Source organism: Epinephelus moara, chromosome 12 (assembly GCF_006386435.1).
Source record: "Epinephelus moara isolate mb chromosome 12, YSFRI_EMoa_1.0, whole genome shotgun sequence".
Lineage (NCBI taxonomy): Eukaryota > Metazoa > Chordata > Actinopteri > Perciformes > Serranidae > Epinephelus > Epinephelus moara.
Window position 1 is genome coordinate 13,530,703 of NC_065517.1, and position 21,368 is coordinate 13,552,070.

Here is a 21,368-nt window from a genome sequence, read left to right on the forward strand (position 1 = left end):
CGTGCTGCCTGTTTTTATTAGTTGAAGTAAAAGATCTAAGACTTTTTTGAGACACACAAAAGGCTTATTTTTCTCAGATTTTGTTCACAAATTTATTTGTTATTTTTTGAACACACCATTGCCAAAATACTCCCTCCACCTGACAGGTGTGGCATATCAAGATGCTGATTATTGTGACCAGCCCAGGACACACCTGTGTCATAATCATGCTAATCATGCTGCATAATTATCATTCTTTTAACTGTGACGGAGGTTTAACTGAAGCTTAACCAGGTACTTTTAGTTGCCTAATCGCAGATCTTTACCACACAGGTGGAAAACAACCTAATTTAGCTGTTGGACGGGATGACTTGTTGATGGACTGTGCTGTAGGCAGACAGATGGACAAGAACACATACAGACGGGTCAACAGTGAAGAGACTGAGATGCAGTTTGACCGAGAAAATAAAGTGACAACAGACAGAAACAGATAGTTTGAGATGCTGTTGAGATCACCATCTGTTTAAAATATATTCTGTGTCACTGCAACATGATCTTATCCCTACTCATCATATTTTGACGCTTGGGCAGAATTCCCTGGTGTCGGGCTTTTACGTGTTGATCTTCACACATGGGGTTGGCATTCTCTACTCGACAGACTAGACTAATAAAATAACCAAATAACTCAACTCTGACTTTTAGTTTTACATGAACACTGGCCTGCTGGCTCAAAATGCTGAGCTTGTTGTCACCACCAGCCCTAATCAGACTTTCTCACCCTTTTACGACATCTGTTGACGATCCACTCATGACTAAAAGTGTATGTCATATAAAAACTAATGCAATGGTCAAAGTTGTCATAGAATATTTAAGGTGTGTTGATGGAACATCATCAACTCATGCATTAATTTATTGATTCATTCAAGTTAATGTTCCACCTTAAAAGTCGCTGGCAGTCGGTCCAGTGAATTCAGTTTATTTTTTTTCTCCGACTCCAGCTGCTGCAAGAGGCAGCAAAACATCCTTTCATTTTATAGTTGTAGTCTACTCATAAAACTGAGCTTCAAAACCAGCCACAACTCAGCCCTGAGCAGAGTGACCGTCTGCTGTTGACCAGTCAATGGACTGCAGTGTTCACAGCTCCACCTTTTAGTACCAGATCTGTGTGCTAGGTACCCCAACAGAGGGGGGACCAAACATGGGGACGGTACGGAACAGTTCCATTGGTGCCATCCACAATTTTTCCAGGGTGAAAACGGAACTGTACTATACCTTACTGCTCAGTGGAAACGGGGCTTATGTGGATACAGATCTTAATAGTGACACGGATGGCTTTACATTGGAGTTGGTTGAGATGCAAAAGTGTGCAACAGAATAAAACCTGCCTGCAAGTATTGGATACTAAAGAGGGAGTTTTTTTTTTTTTACATCAAAATTCTGTACTCCCAATTTTCTTTAAAAACAAAGTTTAGAGTTAAGAACCACATCTTATCTTTATTCCCAATGTAATGTTTAATCCAGTTCAACTTGAAAATTATATAGAAGGATGAAAATCAAAAACACATCCTATATGCATGTTGTCCCACTGCATCTTGATAAATTGGTTAATCGCCGATAAATGACATTTTAGCTTGGTTAGCTCTGATCTTATGATATCCATATTTGTGTTTAGAAGGGATGGACAGCGAAAGCAGCATTTTTGACACCCTGTGAGTGAGAAAACACTGGTCACTAAATACTTTCCATAAACTGGTGACCGAGGCTATTCTCCAGAGAGTCGGCGAGTGAGTGTGTGTGTGTGTCACAGTGGAAAGCTGACAATCACAACATGAGACTGATGGCTTCAGATTCATCACTGGATGGATTTCACACACTCAAACACTTACATGGTGGCTGGGTCACAGCAGTGAGCGGGGAGAGAAATGTCTTTTAAAATTTAGCCAAATCCTCCTAACTGCTTTCCCAGCTCTCTGTCGCCATGGAAACCCAAACTTCAAACGCAATTAAGCACATGAAATGAACAGCACTCACACATTCACCGCTCTCTCCAGTGGTACCCTGTTAGCTGGCGTTCTCTGCCTAAATAAAGCAGAGCAGAAAAACACGCAGACCCGTGCTGTCCAGGTATGAAGGATCGAGTCTGTGTCTGAACTAAACAGAAGCTGATTAAAGACAAAGACAACTGCAAAGAGACAAAAAAAGAAGAAGAATGCAGTGGGTTTCTCAGGGTAGAAAAGATGTGAAAAGAGAAAGAGGCAATGAGGAAGTAAAACCAAGCACAGACAGAAAGCAAGGCTCTTCTGAGTATTTATTCCTCCCCACAGCGCTGAGCAGAAGGGTGGAGCAAGACTAAGACCATTTCCTTTTCTTCAGACTGTAAAGGTTAAAAGAGTGAAACCACAAAACACATCTACACAACACTTTCTGTCAACACAAACCAAACTCCCCCCGTCTGTTGTAGGGGATTATTAATAAAAAATTAACTGAGTTTTCTCTGGCAGTGTTGTTCTTTCACCTTTACACAATATGACATCTCATATTACACCGCTTTCCTTTTTCTTTGCTTTGTGTGTGTGTGTGTGTGTGTGTGTGTGTGACTCCTCTAACTGTCAGTTTGGAAAGGAGAGTTTGACACAACACTGTTCATTAGCGGTTAACAGCTAACTCTGCACTGCTCTGTGTGTGTGTGTATGTATGTGTGTGTGTGTGTGTGTGTCGTCTCTTCATTAACACGTCAACTCCTCCACTCTGAGGTGACACATTAAAACATTCTGGAATATTCTGCTCTGCATTAATTAGCATAGATTTGCATGCTAACGAGCAGAGAAGAGCTGGACCCCGGCACGTGTTCCAGTTGGAATAAAACCACATTTCTGATTTGTGGTGTATCTGCGATTAAACCGTCCGTAGAAAATACGGAGGGAAATATGTTTATGTGAAATGTATGCATGTGTATTTATGGTAAAGCTGTTTCACATGACGGATTCATGGATGATTTTTTTTTGCACGGGTGAGATAGGTTGAACTTTATTAATCCCCAAAGAGAAAACTGGTTTGCCACCGAAGACAGAGACACAGACACAGACACAATATACACAATACACCTTTTACACAATAGATAAACACCAGGAGGAGTCATTAGAAGTAAGCACATATTTCCATTGCAACAACAATAACAGGGTCAACAAAAGAGTGATAATTGCCTATGCACTTCGCACATCTGTATAAAGAGGAAGGTGAAAAAGGAAGTATACAATGTGTTGAAGGAAGGAACTGATATGGTGACACATTAAAGGAAAGGAGGAAGAAGGGGCAATTAAAAGAACAAAAGAAGGTAAAATGACTGCCACTGAACCATTGTTGTAAGAAAGTAAAAAATGAAAGAGGGAAGGAAATGAGATGAAAGAATGAAGGAAGGAGACGGGAAGCAAAGAGGGTGAAAAGGGAAGTATAAAAAAAGTAAGAAACATGAAGAGATAAAAGTGGACAGAGGGAAGGAAAGGGTGAGAAATGAAGAGACAGAGGAAGGAAATTAGATGGAACAAGGGTAAGATAGCAAAGAGGAAAGACATAAAAGAATAATAAAACAAGATGAGCCGCTGAAAGATGGAAGGAGAAAAGGAAGTAGAAACAAGGACAAAAGGGAATTAAGGAATCAGTTGAATAACAGGTGCAAAATCTCAGTAGCTGCAACCACATCTGGGCATGCGTCAACATGTTCGTACATTCACGCACACAGAACCTGACAAACACTCATCACGCGTCCAATGATGCCTTCCTACGACAACTGGTTCATGAGTTATGAAAGGGAAAATGGCAAAATTGTGGTGTGTGTGGGTGTCTTTATTTTAAGTGCAGTCATCTAAAGTGAAAGTCAGGAGTCATGCCTGTTTGTAAGGGCCCTGACACACCAAGCCAACGGTCAGCTGTTGGTCAATGTCAGGCTGTCTCTAAGCATCTGTCACCCTAGTATTTGAGGTGTGTCCCGCACTGTTGCCACTAGTCAGCCCTTGTCGCCTTTTTCATCCGATTCAGCGAGTTGAATTGGCATCCGAGATGGCCCGTCAGTAAATAAAATCACTCTGATTGGCAGTTCAGTTCAGCGCACAGAAAGATAAGCAGAAGTGAGGAAAGTAAACAAAGAGCTAAAGTCAGGAGGGAGTGAGACCAAAACAAACTTGCGACATAAGGCAAGATGTTGGTGAAGATTCTCAGTCATCCAGGTCATTGTAATCATAAGTGCTATATTGTAGGCAACTGGACTTTCTTGAGTTTCTTGAAGACGTTTCACCTCTAATCCAAGAGGCTTCTTCAGTTGTAAGAGACTGGTGTGGAGTTCCTATGGACAGCCGACGTTATAGCATTTAGGATTACATACAGTAAGATTATTTGTCTTTAGCCACTGAATTCTTTCTAGAAAACATTGGCATGTGGGGCTCATGTGGGTGGTAAATGGGCTTAAATGGGCCCTATATGGGATTGTCCATGGGTTCAATAATGGCCCCATGCCAGTTGACCACATGGATGGGTTTACCCAAATGGACTATACATGGGTTATGCTAGGGCTACCTGGGTTCCAAGTGGGTTTGGGCCCAACATGGAGATCTTATCTGGAGCCCACTTGGGTAAAATCAACCATGTGGGCATTCGGCATGGGGCCAATGTAGAACCTGTGGACAGTCCCATATAGGGCCCATTTTTCAACCCAACCCCAACATTTTGTGATGGTTTGTGTTGTCGCTCACGGGCACTGGATTGTGTTGTTCATGTGCTAACTGGCTAACTAGCGTCAGGATGATCTTACGGTTTCCCTGATTGGAAGACGATTACAGACGACCACCATCTGCTAGTGTGGAGAGTTATTTCCTCACATGGAGGCGCAGGACATATGTGCTAGTTGGCCGTTGGCTGTAGTCTTTGCGGTGTGTTCATGAGAAACTTTTTGGCCGAGACACGGTGATGTCAGGCAATGCAGCTGGGGGCATCCATCTTCCTAACTAGCTCTCCGAAGTCGTTTCAGTGAGTCTGGGCCTTTAGGGAAAACTGTGCCTGGCAAAGGGTGGGGAACTTTTGTGGACCATTGACCAACAGAAAGACCTGTGGAGCTTCGGTCCACGGCTAAAAACAAACGGATACGTCACTGAAGTCACTGAAAAAGGAAATGAGGAAGAAAAATGTAAAAGGATTAAAACAGGAGAGAAACACAGGGGGAAGGAAGAGGCAGGAAGGAAGCACAAAGGGAAGCTGTAAAAGAAAAAAAAAAACAATAAGGAGGAAGGAAAGGAGAGAAATTAAAAAAGGAAGGAAGGAAGGAAGGAAATAAGCAGGAAGGAAGTGGGGGAGGAAGGAAGTTGTCAGCCACTAAAAGGAGAAAGGAAGTGTAGAAACACGCTAACACACTAAAAAGAGTCTTTCACATGGTGTGAGCAAAACAAGGTGAGAAAGAGTTTAAAAATCTCTTCTTCACGTTGCTGGAAAAAACTGCAGGACACCTGAAACACACGCACACACGGACAGATCACAGATGTACTCGCCCACACACTCACTCAGCACACTTTCTCCGACACTCAGCACACACACACACTCCGGCAAGCATTTACACACAGTTTTTTGAACTCCTCCCAGCTGCAGACACTGTGAACACACACACACACTCCAGCATGCCACAATATATGTGTGTGTGTCTGGGAGGAAGTGAAACGACAGAAAAAGTCTGAATTGTGTCAGCATGTGTGTGTGCCTGTGTTATATGAGCAGCTGTGAAGGTCACTCCTGTTGCGGTGTTAGACACACCACACACTTCCTCGCTGTTTCTCACACTTTCTGTCTGTCTCATTCTCAGACAAATAGGCGAACACAGGAAGTGGTGTGTTTTACATTTATAGTTTAAGAACAAACAGAACTGTGTGAACTGTGTGAACAATAAAGGTCAACATGGCCGAGGAGCCAAAAGCAGTCACCTACAGACACTGCTACAAGAAACTGAATTAAATTTTGCTTTCTAATGTTGATAATCTTCACTTTTGTTTGTTTGTTTTGTTATTGTTGTTGCAGTATCACAAGCTTATCTGTTAGTGGTTAAGATTTCACAAAAAGACAGAGTTGTAGTTCATGAAAAGCTTATATTTTGGAGGTTTATCACTATAAAGTGAGTTTCATTTCTCCTGTGTAGATGTTCAACACTTTCCCTTAAGGTGAAGTTAGTTGGTCTACTGCTCCCCCTGCTGGTAGACTGATTGTAAAGCAACTAATGATCAAAGAAGTCTGCACGCAACACCCGGAAATGTCTTTAAAATGTCATTTATTAAATTACAAAAATAAAAAACGTAAAATCAAGCAACATAAAAGCTGAATCTGCAACTGATTTGTCCGGGAAACTCAGTCAGTCCTTCCTTGTTTTTGGTTTCGGGGCTGAAACAGACAGAAAGTATGAAACTGTTAGAGAAAGGAAAAGAAAACTGAGAAAATATAATAATGCCAAAGAAAAAGAAAGAAAACAAATGACAGTAAGGAAAAGTTATAAAAGAAAGGGAAGCGTGAGTAAAGAGTAAAAGTAAAGAAAAGACAATAGGTGAAAGGATGATGGAGGAGTAGAAAAGATAAAAGGAGAGGTGTAGTTAAAGGAGAAAATGATGAGAAGATGAGAGAATAGATCACAAAGGGGATACAAAAATGAGAAAATGGAGGAAGAGAAAAGATAAGATGAGGAGAGATGGGAAATGAGGAGGTGAAAGAGGGGAGAAGAAAGGAGAAAGAGAGAAAAGGAAGAACAGAAGAAGAGGAGACAGTTTTTAATCACCGTTTGGATTCTCCTGTTTGTAGAAAGTCTTCAGCATCTCTACAGCTTCCTCTGCTCTGTGACCTGAAACACACTGAACATACACACACAAGATACACAATCATACACACTATACGGCCAAAAGTATGTGGACACCCGTATATGACAACTAAACAAGTTCTTCCAGAATTATGGGCATTAATCTGCTGCTGTAACAGCCTCCACTCAACATCGACACATGAGCACAGTGTACTTTACAAGGAAAAGACACGCACACATAAAACATGGCAGGTGGACGAACATAAAAAGACATCAGGGACGAGCACAGACCTTGAACGTGGTCCCAGTCTGAGGTAAGTCTGCAGAGGAAACGTCCAGGACTGAGCCGCAGCCTCCGAACCGCTCGTTCCTGCAGCCGTACACGACAAATGGGATATCTGACAGATGGTAAAGAAACAACAACTGTTATCTCACACTCACACACACACACACACACACACAGAGGTAGGGGAAGGATACTGAGCAGGCGCAGGGCTGCAGCACACATGATGCACGGCTCCACAGTGACGTACAGGGCTGTTCGCTCGCACACGCTGCTCACATCCAGGTTGCTGTGGCGACACCAGTCCAGGAGCTGGTCTAGGGCCACCATCTCAGCATGACGAGTGGCCTAACACACACACAAGATTTAAAGCGTATTTGCTCTATAAACTGTCTGTTTATGAATATTGATTAGTGGAACTTTAAATCCCATTTAGTGATCAGGTAAACAATGCAAGACATTCAATACCCTCCCTGTGCCCTTTAATGTAAAGCTCATTAAGTTTACATGTAACTAAATGTGCTGTGTATATTAATAAAATTGACTTGCCCCAAATTGTTTGCCCGAATATGAAGTTACTGTGGTGGTTTGGAGACTGCACAAGCTCATGCATGACTGACGTGATGAGAAAACCAACAAACAACAGAAATTTAATTTCATGCTACGTTAAGTAAACTTATAGATTTCTACATGGGGCTAATTGTCAAGTTTTCTCAGCCATAAAAATAGGACAAAAGTCAGAGTTTGTTCAGTCAAAGGCAGCACATTCTTCATTTTTCCTACATTTTTGGTCTCGTTGACTTCATTCCGCCCCTTGCCCACGACTTCATCGTTGTACACCATCAGACATCCAACCGGCACCTCTCCATTCTCCAGAGCATCTTTGGCCTGCAGCAACACATTTACACCAGGTCAACACACAGCAACTACACACAGACTTTCAGGTAGTATTGAGAAGAAAGAAACCACACAGAAAAAACTCATGGAGGCATACAGCACACATCTTTATGTAGATTACGGCTCTGACTACCTATTAGTTTCATTATCATTTTATTTATTTATTGTTTATATTTCCTTGTTTATTTTTTTGCTTCTAAAATGTATTGTTTGTCCTTTTTTTGTTTATTCATACATTATTTTTGCACTGTAACTTTTTAATACTTAATAAGCTTGAACTGGCAAATGTTTGGCACATTTTCTAACATATTTATTGTCAGTCATGTGAAATGATAATTTCTGAACATATTTGGGACTCATTTCAAGACTTGCTGAATTTAAGGAAAGCTAGAGGTTCAATATTATAACACAATCGATAGTGAAAACATACAGCAGCACTCCTGAAAAACGCATAGCTATAATTAATAAGTTGCTAAGCACTTTTTTAAGTGGTAAGGCATTTCTGTCATTAAAAATAATTCATAACGTGAATTTTGGCAATTATTCAAAAACGGCATATCATAAAAATAATCATAAAACAAAACTCAGATGACGACTTAGTTAAAGTAACTTGGCTGAGATGTGAACGGAATAACAGTCATTTCTGACTCACCATGTCAAAAGCGCTGGACAGCCACTTCTCAATTTCCTCATCACTCGGGTTAAAACTCTCCGCTTTACCGCCCTCCTCTGTTCCCATGGCAATGGCAGATATTTAGCTTAACTTAACAAACGTCATACTATTCGCATACGATGAGGGTTTGTAGCTTATTTCTTCGTTTTTAGTTACAATTTCGTCTGCTATAGTCTCCACGACACTCACCCACACCGGTAAGGGGGAAGATAATATTGGACGGACCAGTTCCAGACATGACCAATCGAGCTCCTCACAGCACCGCGGATCCCCACGTTCATGCTGACGCGTCAAGATGACTGCTGTTAGCTAGATGTAAACCGGAAATGAAGGGATTTTTCATAGAAAATAAAAGCTTATCTTCTGTTAGTATTTCTTTCAGGCATGTTAACGTCTCTAGGTTTCTGGCTTTGGCCGACTCAAGCTGATTACATTTCATTGTGAAATCCTGCTTTGTATAATGACTATAATAACACCTTGAATCCTTGAAAATATATAGCTTTATCCAAAGTAAAGTAAGTCATTGTGCTCCTGTTCTGAAAAGGATGTAAAACAAGGGCCTTAAAAAACTATGTGCAAGTTTAAGGTCCCCCAATGTCCTTAACATTTCCGTTACATTTTCTAATGTTGTTGTACATCTGTACCAAACACCTTGAAATTCTCTTTTGATTAGCCCGAGAAATGTACGTCACCAATTTGGTTATTCAAAGATAAACTCGGTGTGGTTTATTTTTGTGCAAAATGGAGTTAAAAAGATGTTCTTCACGTTGTCGAAATGCATTCATTACCTTTTTATATACAAAACCAATTCCAAAAAGTTGGGACACTGTGTAAAATGTAAATAAAAACAGAATGCAATTACTCACAGACCCTTTTTGACATATATTTAATTGAATACAATCCAAAATAAGATATTTAAGGCTCAAACTGATAACCTTTATCGCTTTATGCACTCATTCTGAATCTAATGCCCAAACAGGTTCCAAAAAAGTCAGGACAGGAGATGTTTACCACTGTGTTACATCACCTTTTCTTTTAACAACACTCAGTAAGCGATTGGGAACTGAGGTCATGGAAAATTAAATTCTTTCTCAGTCTTGCTTGATATACAACTATAGTTGCTCAACAGTCGGGGGTCTCCATTGTCATATGTTACGCTTCATAATGTGCCACACATGTTCAATGGGAGTCAGGTCTGGAATGCAGGTAGGCCAGTCTAGCGCCTGCGCTCTTTTTCTACGAAGCCACACTGTTGTACCACGGGCAGAATGTGGCTCAATGTCTTGCTGAAATAAACAGAGACGTCCCTGATAAAGACGTCATCTGGATGGCAGCATACATTGCTCCAGAACCTGTATGCTCCTTTTAGCTTTCATGGTGCTTTCACAGATGTGCTGTTACCCATGATGCCATGGGCACTAACACACCTCCATACACTCACAGACGCTGTGTGATGGTCCTCTTTCTCTTTATCCCAGAGGACACGACATTCATGATTTCCAAAAACAATTTGAAAATGGAAAATGTGGACTCTTCAGACCACAGCACACTTTTCCACTTTGTGTCAGTCTATCTCAGACGAGCTCAGGCTCAGAGGAGTGGGTGGTGTTTCTGGATGTTGTTGATATTTGGCTTTCACTTTGCATGGTCGAGTCTTAACTTGAATTTGTAGATGCAGTGATGAATTGTGTTTACCGACAGTGGTTTCAAAGTGTTCCTGAGTCCATGTAGTCATATCCTTGATACAGTCATGTTGGCTTTTAATGCAGTGCAGCCTGAGGGGTCAAAGGTCACATGCATTCAATGTTGGTTCTCGGCCTTCCCCCTTACGCGCAGATATTTATCTGGATTCTAGGTTGAAAAAGATTCCCAAAAGATTCTGTTTTTATTCACACTGCGTGCCAAAATTGAGGCATTTAAAAAAAAAGTGTTCCTATGACATTACTTTGTCCACCAGTGAGCACTGACAGGTTGCAAGTCACAATTTTTGAACAAAAAAATTTAAATTGTCCTCATCAAAAATGTTTTAAAAAAGAAAAGAATGTCTAAATAAATAAATGGCTATCAGATTTTTTTTTATAATGTCAAATATTAATATAAGGATGGGTCCAAAAAGAAGACAGTGGGAGGCTTCGATGTGGGACCTGTCTACTCATATTCTCTTTTCTTGCTGTTGTGCTTGTTATAATGGTTAGATTATGACAAGAAAAGTCTGTTATTATAATCTCATAACTATATAACACAAATATCTGGTGATTCCCTTTATAAACAGCAGTCTGTCTTCGGTTTTATCACATGTAATAGTTGTGACACACTAAACACTCATCTCATCTTTTATTTTGAAATCAAAAACCAGAAGTCATATAGTTTACTCCGCCCACCTTGACCGGCATACTTTGGCACGTTTGACAGTTAGCATGTTAGCAGAGAGTTGCTAACTATCCGAAGTCCTCAGACAACATGTCCGTAAACTAGTTTTAGCGCAGAGCTAAAAGTACAGAGTGTTCTTGGAGTTGTAGTTTGTGAACCCCTCAGTCTCCGAGGATGTTTTCATCTGTCTGGAATTTTGTTAAACGCCACAAAAGGAAATTTATTGTCACCGGAGCTTTAGTTGGAGGTAACTGGTGTTCATGTTAGCTTCAGAGCTAGCTAGTAACTTCAGCAGCACGCCTGGCTGCACTGAAAAAGCCTCATATATTACATTTTATTACTTACAGGTTGACTTCATGCTTTTAAAAACATGTTACAAAAGCTTTTAAGAATCGAGCAGTGTGTATTTGCAGTTCGGCATATATATTATTCTCTATCAAGCAGCATCATTGCCAACATGAAGGTGCTGTTCCCAAACAACCAGCCAGGTGTAACGTTACTTTAATGGAGAATAACTGCGGTACGACCAGACGACAAAAGTTGCACACCGCGTTTAAATTATTTCAATGAGCGTATTTCATTAGTTGTATTTGTAAATGAGTGGGACATCCTTAAATTGCCAGAAAATATAATGAAGTTTGGTGTGACGTTACATTCATGGGAACAGCACTAATGGATGCTACATGTTAGCATGTTAACTTAATGCTAAGCTCCTTGATGACCAGTAAGTACCTACAATCAATCTCATTTGGCTTTGTAGTAACTGCAGGTTGGTTAATCAGGTTGTCTTATAAGATTGTGTAATTATATTTCAAAAACTTAGTGATAGTTAATTAAGTACCTGCACCTGATGCATTCAGGGACCATTATACTTTGTAGTTTTGTTATATAACAATAAGGTGTTGCAAGGGAAATGATTTCTAGCTTTAACTGTGAAACACATGACAATTCATCAAAAGTTTTGCCATTTATTTATAAAGTGGAAGCATTTGCTTGGGTTTCATGGCTAAACAAAAAAAGAGAAACATGTAAGAACTGCTTTTTCCTTGCATGACATTGATCAAATTTAAATATGCAGTTAAAAACTATAGGGGAGACCGGGGATGGTTGTGACAGTTTCAACATTCCTGTCTGTATCTTGGAGCTGTTTTAAGCCAGTGTGTTCAAAATGTGATACAAGCTAGTTACACGTGTGTGCTATTAAATGGCGTAGCTGTTATCTCTGTAACACAAACAGAAAATGCATGGTATGGTTTCACACACAAGGAGTGAGCTGTTGCAATTCACCCATAGTTCGGGTTAGTTGTAAAACAGGCTGTGGGTGAAATGTAACATTATGAAATAAGGATTATGACAGAAACTGTTGATATTTAAGGGTTTTAATCAAACTACTTAACTACATTTTGGACATAATTGATGTGTGTGAGCCAAGTATCCTATCTAAAATTTTGCTTTGGCTAGGTTGTTACTTTTTTTCACTTCTTGAAGCTAACCCAGACCCTTGTAACCATGAACTAGCTTACCTCACAGCTAACAGCTAAAATATTAGCACTTACAACTTGCGTGAAAGATATCTACAAAGACGTGTAATAAATATGATTTCAGTTTGATAAATGTCACTTCCTCACATGAACAATAAGGACGAAACCAAGCATGTGCACAGTGAGTCAGGTGATTCTTAGCTTGTTTCTGGTTGGAGAAGTGTTACAACCATCCCCAGTATCCCCTATACTGTTGGCAGCATCTGTTTCAAAATATACATCTATGCTTTAGCCAGGGCAAATTGCTGGTGACCCTACAAACAGTTCAGACTCCTCATGAAGTATGCCTGATGTTGGTTGACAGTAATTTCCCTTCTTATTTGTTGCTGATCCCCAGGAGTGTACTTCCTGGGTAAATATGCCCAGAAGAAGATCAGGGACATCCAGGAGAGGGAGGCTACAGAGTACATCGCTCAGGCCAGACGACAGTTCCACTTTGAAAGCAACCAGAGGACCTGCAACATGACCGGTGATGATGTCACACATGTCTTCCTGAATAATAATCCCTTAGAAATGCTTTTTTTCCTTTTTTTTCTCAGAAATGGAAAATTAAGAGTTTGTCTTATGCAACACATACATGTTTTGTACTTCACTGTGCTGTATGTGTGTTGCAGTGCTGTCCATGCTGCCTCCACTGAGAGAAGCCATCATCAATCAGCTGAATTCAGAAAGCCTCACTGCAATGCTCAAGGCCAAGTAAGTAGATCTGCCTTTTACTGTTAGAGCCAGGACATCAAACAATTCCTAATCCACCTACACACACAGTTCTACACATTCTTATATGTGAGTTGCAGACTTGATGATGTAAAAAAACAAAATGATGATGTTGCTTTTTCTTTTTTCACATCGTCTCACAGACCAGCCAATAAACTGGAAATCTGGGAAGACTTAAAGATCATCAGTAAGTTCTGTTCTTCACAATGGTCATCACTAAACCATCCTACACACTCTTTAATGTCGCACAGTTCTAATAAATTACTTGTAAATAATCCCATAAAATACTTTGATGCTCAAAAACTAGGGATATCCGATTCTCAGATTGGGTATCGGCTCAAATCACGTTATTTTTACAAAATCGGAATCGGTAATAAAAGATCGGAGGAATCAAAACAGCAAAAATGGCCAGGTTTTTCATCTATATTGTTCATTGTTGCCTCCGCTTTCCAATGTATAAAGATATAGGCCTATTTTGTTTGTTGAAGACAAGAAGAATTTGTTTACATTTTGTGCTGCTGAACCACCGTAAGCTTTTTGGATACTATTTAAATAAAAAACAAACCTTATGGGACAACTTGGATGCATTCTTTTTTTTTCTTTCTTACTGCTTTGCAAAGTATCGGATCGGACTGGGTATCGGACTCGGTTTCAAAATAAAGGACTCAGTATCGGATCAGATGCAAAAAAAATGTGATCGGGACATCCCTATCAAAAACCTAAGAATTGTCAACTTATTTTTTTTGGGGGGGGGGGGGGGGGGGGGTTCAACATCCAGTATTTGGTTCTTAATGTCTGAAACTTATTTTCTTGTTCAGGTTTTACCCGCACCATCGTAGCAGTGTACAGCACCTGCATGTTGGTAGTTCTGCTGAGAGTCCAGCTGAACATCATAGGAGGTTACCTGTACCTGGACAACTCTGTGGGCAAGAACACAACGGTGAGGAACACAATATTCACAAGCTTCTTTCACAGCACTGTTTGTTTCTGAAGTTTGCATTATTAGTTACCAGTAGAAACTGCTGACGTTGTTTTGTTTATGCAAATATTTGACATCAGAGTTCTGCTGCTGGAACCAGTCGATGGAGCTCTAGTCAGAGCAACAGATTATTCCAGTTTGTCAGTCGAGTCTCACAATAAAATCCGCAGTTTCAGACTGTTTTATAATTGGGTCATTCCCTCCACATGAAAGCTTGTTACATACAACTTTTGAAAGTAGTTACCTGGTGCTTAGTGTCCTGATGGAACTGTAAACCACAACTCTGAAAGAGTTGTTTAGAGTTGAGCTTAACGTAGAATATTTGACACGGAAAATCTCACTGAGATTTGTTGGCAGTGCTGTGATTTTAGAAAAACAACATACCAGAAAGGAAAATCTGAAAACAACCATTACCACACAACAAGGCCAGGGGAAATTATTTTTAGGTTGATTTACCTATGTTTTTTTGTTTCTCTCAGACTCCTCTGGCTCCCCCAGATGTCCAGCAGCAGTACCTGTCCAGTATCCAACATCTACTGGGAGACGGTAGGATGAACATTTGGACCCACATCAAAATCTCATAAGAGCACAATATTGTTCAACCATGTTCATCCTTGTTTTTGTCAGTCTGTCAGCACAGCCTTAACATCTGTCTGTCTGTCTCCAGGTTTGACAGAGTTGATGACAGTAGTGAAGAAAGCTGTACAGAACTCACTGGGAGGGTGAGAATCTATGACTGATAATTTGGACATTATGTTTTTGGTTCATCATTAATAATGCTCATTAGATCATTTTACAGTGATGTTTCTGTGGTCTGAATCAGAAAACGTCATCATTTGTGCTTAATAAGTGACTTAAAATCATTTATTTCCAGCATCTCTCTGAAGCAGAGCCTGTCCGTGTTGGAGCTGGAGCAGCAGCTGAGCTGGATCAGAGCGGAGGTGGAGGCCGGCTCTAATCGGCCGATGTCCTGGTACATGCTGGCTGATGATGAGAATGCGCTCGCCGACCAGGTAGCTACACTCAGTATGATGAGTAGGATACGCAGCAGTAATAACAGATAAGCATCTGGGTGCTTATCACATTCTCTTCTCCTCTGTGCAGGCATGTGGGTTGACAGAAAGCGATCTTGTGACCATTAGATTGTTAAATGAGACAAGAGACATGTTGGACAGGTAAACACCACACCTGTGTTTTTGTTTGTACGCCTGACTGTAGCAGTGTGTGTTTTGTGACTGATGTGTGTGTTTGTGTCTCCAGTCCGGACTTCACCACTGTCCTCAATGCCAGTTTCAACCGGGGTTTTTCTCGTCTTCTTGACAACCTGGCCGAGTTCTTCCGCCCGCCGCCCTTTGACTCCGCCCTCAGCTCTGCACCTGACAGGTCAGCTGTTTGACTGAAAATAATGTTTTTTGTTCCGTCAGAAGAACCACTAATAGTGTAATTGATTGTTGCTTTGTTTCTGTCCATCCAGTCTGTCTGCAGTCAGTCTGCCGCTGGCGAAGATCATCCCCATCATCAACGGTCAGATCAACACCATCTGCAGCGAGACTCCCAGCCACTTTGTCCAGGTGAACCCAGGCTACAGTCGACACTCAGCCAAACATATTTTAAAGCCAAGTACACTTTTTGTGAATAATCAACTAGTCAGTCTGACACCAACATTTAGACAAACATATCCCAACTGCTGGCACAAACAGGCTGCACTTACGTGGTGTGTTTGACCACACAGATTGGCTCAATTACAAAACAAAGTCCACACGCTGTTTGCCTTTTGTTTGCCTTTTTCTTTAATGTTTGTTAAGTGATAATCAAACAGATGTTCCACGATGATCAATATACGCAGCTCTCATCAAATTATAACTGTGAATTTGTTATCAATGTACAATCTGACAGTAATTGGGGATCAGTTTAATGTTTGTAAAAGAAATGACAAAATACCAGTTTCATTTTAAAGAGTGTTTTAATTTAAGTGTTTGAAAAACAGATATCTTTTCCATCTGCGCTTATGGGCTGTTTATTAACACTGACTGCCTCAAACCTCTATACTTGTTTGGTAGCAACTGCCAGGTACCAAAAGCTGGCATCGAACATCTCGTCAGATCGTTATCTTATCTACTTATTCTTTGACCAGACAGAGTTTGATGAAGATCACATTTTGTCCATTTTTAAACTGTATTTCATTAGAACAGACTTCTCTGTCAGTGTCTCTAACTTTGTGTCCGTCTCTCTCAGGACTTGCTGATGAACGACCAGGTGAAGGAGTTTGCTGCCAACGTGTATGAGACCTTCAGCACCCCACAGGAGCTGCAGAAATAACCAACCAAGCATCAGGAGAACAAGGAGGGGAAATGAAGAGGAAGAGGGATTAAAACATAAGAGTGATTTAAGCCCTGGACTGTTCGTCCCTCCTTCCTTTCTGTGAGACACTTTTCTCCTCCAAATCCTGCAGACTTTTCACTCTGTGATGGTGAGGATTCATCGGAGAAATGTCCATGACAAAGCAGGACAGGGAGCGCCTGTGTTCCCTCTGTGAACAGAGCCTTTATGGATTACTGTACTGGTGGAAGAAGACGAGACTCGCACTGAGTTTGTAGTCACAGCAGAGCCTGTGGTTAACTCTAGGACCACTGCATCTTGGGAATTGGAGTCTTATTTAACCCGGTAAGGTGGTTTTATTTACCTGAAGAAATGAGAAACTCACTAAGACTGTGAAAAAGAGGTGAAGGATCGGTCACAACTGTTTTTTGTTAAGCAAGATGACACTGAAACATTGTCGGTTCATTATGTTGATGTAACAGATTTTAGGATGATTTCCCCTTTTCTATCAGCAGTGGTGAGTGGCTTACGTCTGTTCTTGTTTCCAGCTTCGGTCTGCACCTTGGCTGTGCGTCAAAAGAAGTTTTTCATAACTCAATCCAGGTGGTAGAGGGATTTGTTAGACAGATTTTTTTGTGCTAATCAGTGTTTTTTATTTAACCATTTTTCTTGTCATTGTGGAGGAAATCTGCAGCAGCCTGTGGGTAATTTAGGGATATTACAACTTTTAAAAATATGATAATCAAAGAGTGAGAAAAGGATGATTAAAATGTCGTATTAGAACAGCCAGTGGCATTGAGTAATACCAAATTAAAAATTAAGTCAGAGGTGTGTGACAAAAAATAGGACACGCACGCTTACAAATGTATGGAGTATTTAATGCAGGGTCTTTATCTCAATTTCCTGATGTAGTTCCATTTTTACCCACAAGGTGTAGCTGTTCTTTAGCGAATGTGAGAATCCCTCTGCATCGCCCTCCTTCCCTTTATATGTAGGGCTTCATTCCAACGATGTTTCTTCTGTTTTTAAGTCAGATAAAAGTAAGATCAATTTGCTAGTCATGATTCTGTCCTCGACGGCATTTGTATTACATCATGGTTTACATTTTAAATTACTCATAGCATCTAACACTGTAATGGCCACAATCACTTTGTATTTTTCTCATCAATGGTAAATTATGTTGTTTTGTAATGGCATCTTAGTGTTTCCACACGTTCCTTTCTGGTTTACACATTGTATGTGTGTTACTCTTGAAAAGCTGACTTGATTTCAGAGTCTCCTCTGTGGAAATTACAGAACTGTTATCCAAAGCCAAGCAATCTGGGATGCCTATAAATTTCCCACGGGGTCCAAATTCTGCTCCTCTCAACTCTGACTCTTCCCACTCCTGATTAGCGACTCAAATCAGGTGTATTCGGCCAAACGAGAGCTCGTGAGCACACCTGATTCAGCTGGTCATGTGAGATGGGTAGAGCAGGGAGAGGTGGACATAAGCAGCACCTGATACACTACTTACATCAACCCTTTACTTCGATTACAGACAACTGACATCACCCAGGTAACTATAGTCACAGTAAAAATGCCCTTCAGAGCATTACTTCATTACCCCTATTTGAAATACTACTTAAGCTCTGATTTGCCCCACCTCAGTGCCACACAGGTTGGGTTAGCTGCATATAGAGATTATGAAAAGATAATTTATCCTCCTGCAACTGACAGCTCATTCATCTACCCATCATATGACAAAATGATTTGTCTATATGTGTCAGTCAGCCTGTGCTATATCTGTTTAGGTGATGAGTTCAGCTCTGTTGCTAGGAAGGAAAAACAACTATTAGCTCCTAAAATCTGCTGATTGGTCCTACAAGTCTGATGATAAATGAATAGAGCAAGGTAAATATTAAATAATTCAATACGTGGAGAGAAAAGTGACCTCCTCCACCACCTTCAAGTTTACCTGCGGATGATTATTTGTTCAGAGCAGGTGTGCACGTTCAACCTGTCAGATTTCTGTTAGTCTCCCTCTCAGGAGATGATGAAACGTCAGGTGACAGTAAGTTAGTCTAACGGACTCCTGGATAACATAATAAACCAGTCAGGTGAGAATGTAAATCTCTGTAATCAATGACGTTATGCCTTTTGAAGCATAATGTCCTAAATGACAGCTAAAATGTATGTTTGTAGCAATTTATTAAAGAGATAATAAATGTAAAATGTGATTTAATATACATTTTGTGTTTCCTTGCTCTGTGCTCTGGGCTTTTAAAAAATTCAAAACTTTTGTTATGTGTCAGGGTTTACTTGGAAGCTTCAAGCTAGTTATCAAACAGATTACAGGAAATGATTGTGTCAGCAGGGAGCGCCATAGTGCAGCAGGAAACAGTTTCATGTGATAAGAGCCACCTGAATGGAAAATACTGGTCTTGGAAAATTATCACTGCATTGTCAGAATGCCGACTCATAAGACATCATCAGTTGACCACTGATCACTGAATTTAGGAAAGAAATTTTCCAAATTGGAAATATACTCAAAGGAACCTGGGTGTGACTTCCAAAGACAATCATTGTTTTCCATCCTGGTCTTTATGGAGAAGATTAAGAGACTAATATGACATCTCCAGTTGCACTCTTAAGAAAACTGACACTCCTTTAGTTTATTGGGTTATGAAACGGACTTCCCAAACGTGCAGTTCAAAAGGACATGTTTGGGAAAGTTTACACATAGATTGATCAAACAGATTTGTCTCAATCAAGGTCATAGAAGGGTCAAAAACAAGAACATCACCTGCTAGAAAGCTGAGGTGAGTCTTGTGAGTGCTCTTGAATTTCCTTTGTTAAAAGGGTTTTATTTTGTGGATGAATTTGCTGATATTTACTGTGATGATGTAGGGCTGCGCGGTATATGCGGTAGACGGTAGAAATTATATAAATTTGGCCCACGGTAGAGATTTGCGCTCTACCGTCCTATCGTCGATGACGTCATCGCACCTGCCTCAGTGTGAAAATGGCTGCGAGCACAGAGACAGCGGAGCAAGAGGAGCTGGTTCACGTCCGTGATTTAGCGTAGCACGTGCAACATGTGTTGCTGGAGAACTTGTGAGTGAGTGAGTTAATGTCTTATGAACAGCCCCGGACTTCTCAGACTCTTTTAGCGACTTACCGCTCAGAGGGAACTCATTCAGTGTCTCCTCTGGCAGCAGCACAGCGTCTCTCCCTCTCCTCTCTCGCCGTGCGCACACGGGAGTTGGTTTTCGGCAAGAGAGTTTGTCATAAACCTTTGGTAATGTAAACCTATGTGACGCTAGGGGCTCCACAAAAAACTCCATATGTGAATGTGTGATAGTTGTGGTATCATAGCAGCCTGTCACAGGTTACAGCGTGATGATTAGAGGAGAAATGGCAGAGCATAAAGGTCCAGGTGGAAAAAACACAACTCAGTCATTTAGGATTTTGCTAAAAGAAGGAAATTACCTTTTGATATAGATCCCAGGGGACATTTTGCACCATAGAGTACTGGGTTTTAATTTTGAGTTTTGAGATCTGCATTCTGCACAATAAATGCTCTAAAAATACATTATATCTTTGCTTTTGTTGTTGTTGTTTTTTTGTATTTTTTATCAACTTAGCTTTGCTAAGGGACTACAAAACCCATTCAGAAACACTTCTATTATAACTTTTACACTTAAATTTATACCGCGATATATACCGTTACCGTGAAGGTATTCGATTTATACCGTGATATGAATTTTAGGTCATACCGCCCAGCCCTATGATGATGGACAAAAATGACAGATGGGAACTCCCTATATTGAAGTTTTCCTCAAAGTTTCCGGCGTCAACGTCAGGTGTCAAACTTCGACTTTGGAATGACACTGTTAACTAAACTGCAAATTGTCTAATATTTACCAAATATCTTTCTGGAGCTCATCGCTACAGACACTATTTACATTATTCCCAGTTGTGAGTACTACATTTCCTTTTTGCATTGCATTGTGGGAGATTAATGCCCATCATGATACTAAATATTTTCACTTTTCCTACACACACAACCTGCTTAGACTTTGGGATTTCCTAGCAGCTCTGTGAGCTTTGAGCGAAAGGCTAACATGCTGATGTTTAGCAATTGTGTTTCCCATGTTCACCATTTTAGTTTAATCTGTTAGGGTGCTTATATATGCTGATTAGCACCAGACACAGTGTATAGCTGAGGCTAATAGTAATGTCATTATGTTGACCTGATGATGGCGCTAAATGAAAAGTCAGGAGATCACCAAATTACTTCATTGCCTCCCAAGTGAAATGTGAATGTCTGCACCAAATTTCATGGTTGTCAATCCAATAGTTGACTTGACTTGACTCAAAACCTCAAATGTCAGCCTCATGTGTTCTGAAGTTCACCGTCACAGTCCAAACTCTTAACTTCAGCATAATGAAACTTGTTATTTAACACCGTGTCAGCCTTTGAGGGAACTTCCTGGTGATAGTCTTGGAAACACTTTACTGTACAGGCTGACGCCTGAATGCATCACTAGTTTTGGTCTCAGTGAGGTTAATTTTAGGGAGGAGGAAGGACATTGAGGAGTATCAGTGTGAGAGTTGGGTCATCTGAAGGACACGTCTTCACATACTTTGCTATGTTTCAGCTTCATTGTTCAAAGGATTGATTCATCAGGCACATGAATTCTGGACCTGCAGTTAATGACCCTTCCCAGCAAGCATTTTTTGGTTTAAAAAACGTCTAATAGTCGTCTACATGAAGACCTGACGTCTAGGCTAAATCACGGCTGAATTTGGGC

The 21,368-nt window shown here is 40.6% G+C and overlaps 2 protein-coding genes across 3 annotated transcripts; one reads left to right on the top strand and one right to left on the bottom strand.

Moving 5' to 3' along the window:
- Positions 1–6,263: 6,263 nt before the first annotated feature.
- adat2 (adenosine deaminase tRNA specific 2) lies at positions 6,264–8,905 on the bottom strand. Its single transcript, XM_050058975.1, has 6 exons — positions 8,629–8,905; positions 7,863–7,967; positions 7,277–7,427; positions 7,088–7,194; positions 6,779–6,851; positions 6,264–6,390 (listed from the first exon to the last, which is right to left on the bottom strand). The coding sequence occupies exons 1-6, from the start codon at positions 8,713–8,715 to the stop codon at positions 6,362–6,364; spliced, it is 552 nt and encodes a 183-aa protein (XP_049914932.1). The 5' UTR covers positions 8,716–8,905; the 3' UTR covers positions 6,264–6,361.
- Positions 8,906–11,044: 2,139 nt separating this feature from the next.
- pex3 (peroxisomal biogenesis factor 3) lies at positions 11,045–20,165 on the top strand. Of its 2 annotated transcripts, none has more exons than XM_050058971.1 (12): positions 11,045–11,266; positions 12,898–13,029; positions 13,175–13,256; positions 13,418–13,461; positions 14,093–14,214; positions 14,733–14,799; positions 14,921–14,975; positions 15,128–15,266; positions 15,358–15,428; positions 15,514–15,636; positions 15,728–15,824; positions 16,489–20,163. In XM_050058971.1, the coding sequence occupies exons 1-12, from the start codon at positions 11,194–11,196 to the stop codon at positions 16,570–16,572; spliced, it is 1,089 nt and encodes a 362-aa protein (XP_049914928.1). In that variant the 5' UTR covers positions 11,045–11,193; the 3' UTR covers positions 16,573–20,163. The 2 variants fall into 2 exon arrangements, with proteins under 2 accessions (XP_049914928.1, XP_049914929.1); XM_050058972.1 differs by lacking the exon at positions 11,045–11,266 and adding an exon at positions 11,308–11,743 and having other exon boundaries at positions 16,489–20,165.
- The last annotated feature ends 1,203 nt before the right edge of the window (positions 20,166–21,368 follow it).

Coding starts and splice junctions, on each gene's coding strand:
- adat2 (XM_050058975.1), bottom strand. CDS start 8,715: ATGGGAACAGAGGAGGGCGGTAAAGCGGAGAGTTTTAACCCGAGTGAT. Junction 7,968..8,628: donor TGTCCAGCGCTTTTGACATG/GTGAGTCAGAAA, acceptor GTGTTGCTGCAG/GCCAAAGATGCTCTGGAGAA. Junction 7,428..7,862: donor AAGTCAACGAGACCAAAAAT/GTAGGAAAAATG, acceptor TGTGTGTGTTAG/GCCACTCGTCATGCTGAGAT.
- pex3 (XM_050058971.1), top strand. CDS start 11,194: ATGTTTTCATCTGTCTGGAATTTTGTTAAACGCCACAAAAGGAAATTT. Junction 13,462..14,092: donor GGAAGACTTAAAGATCATCA/GTAAGTTCTGTT, acceptor TTTCTTGTTCAG/GTTTTACCCGCACCATCGTA. Junction 15,267..15,357: donor AGAATGCGCTCGCCGACCAG/GTAGCTACACTC, acceptor TCCTCTGTGCAG/GCATGTGGGTTGACAGAAAG.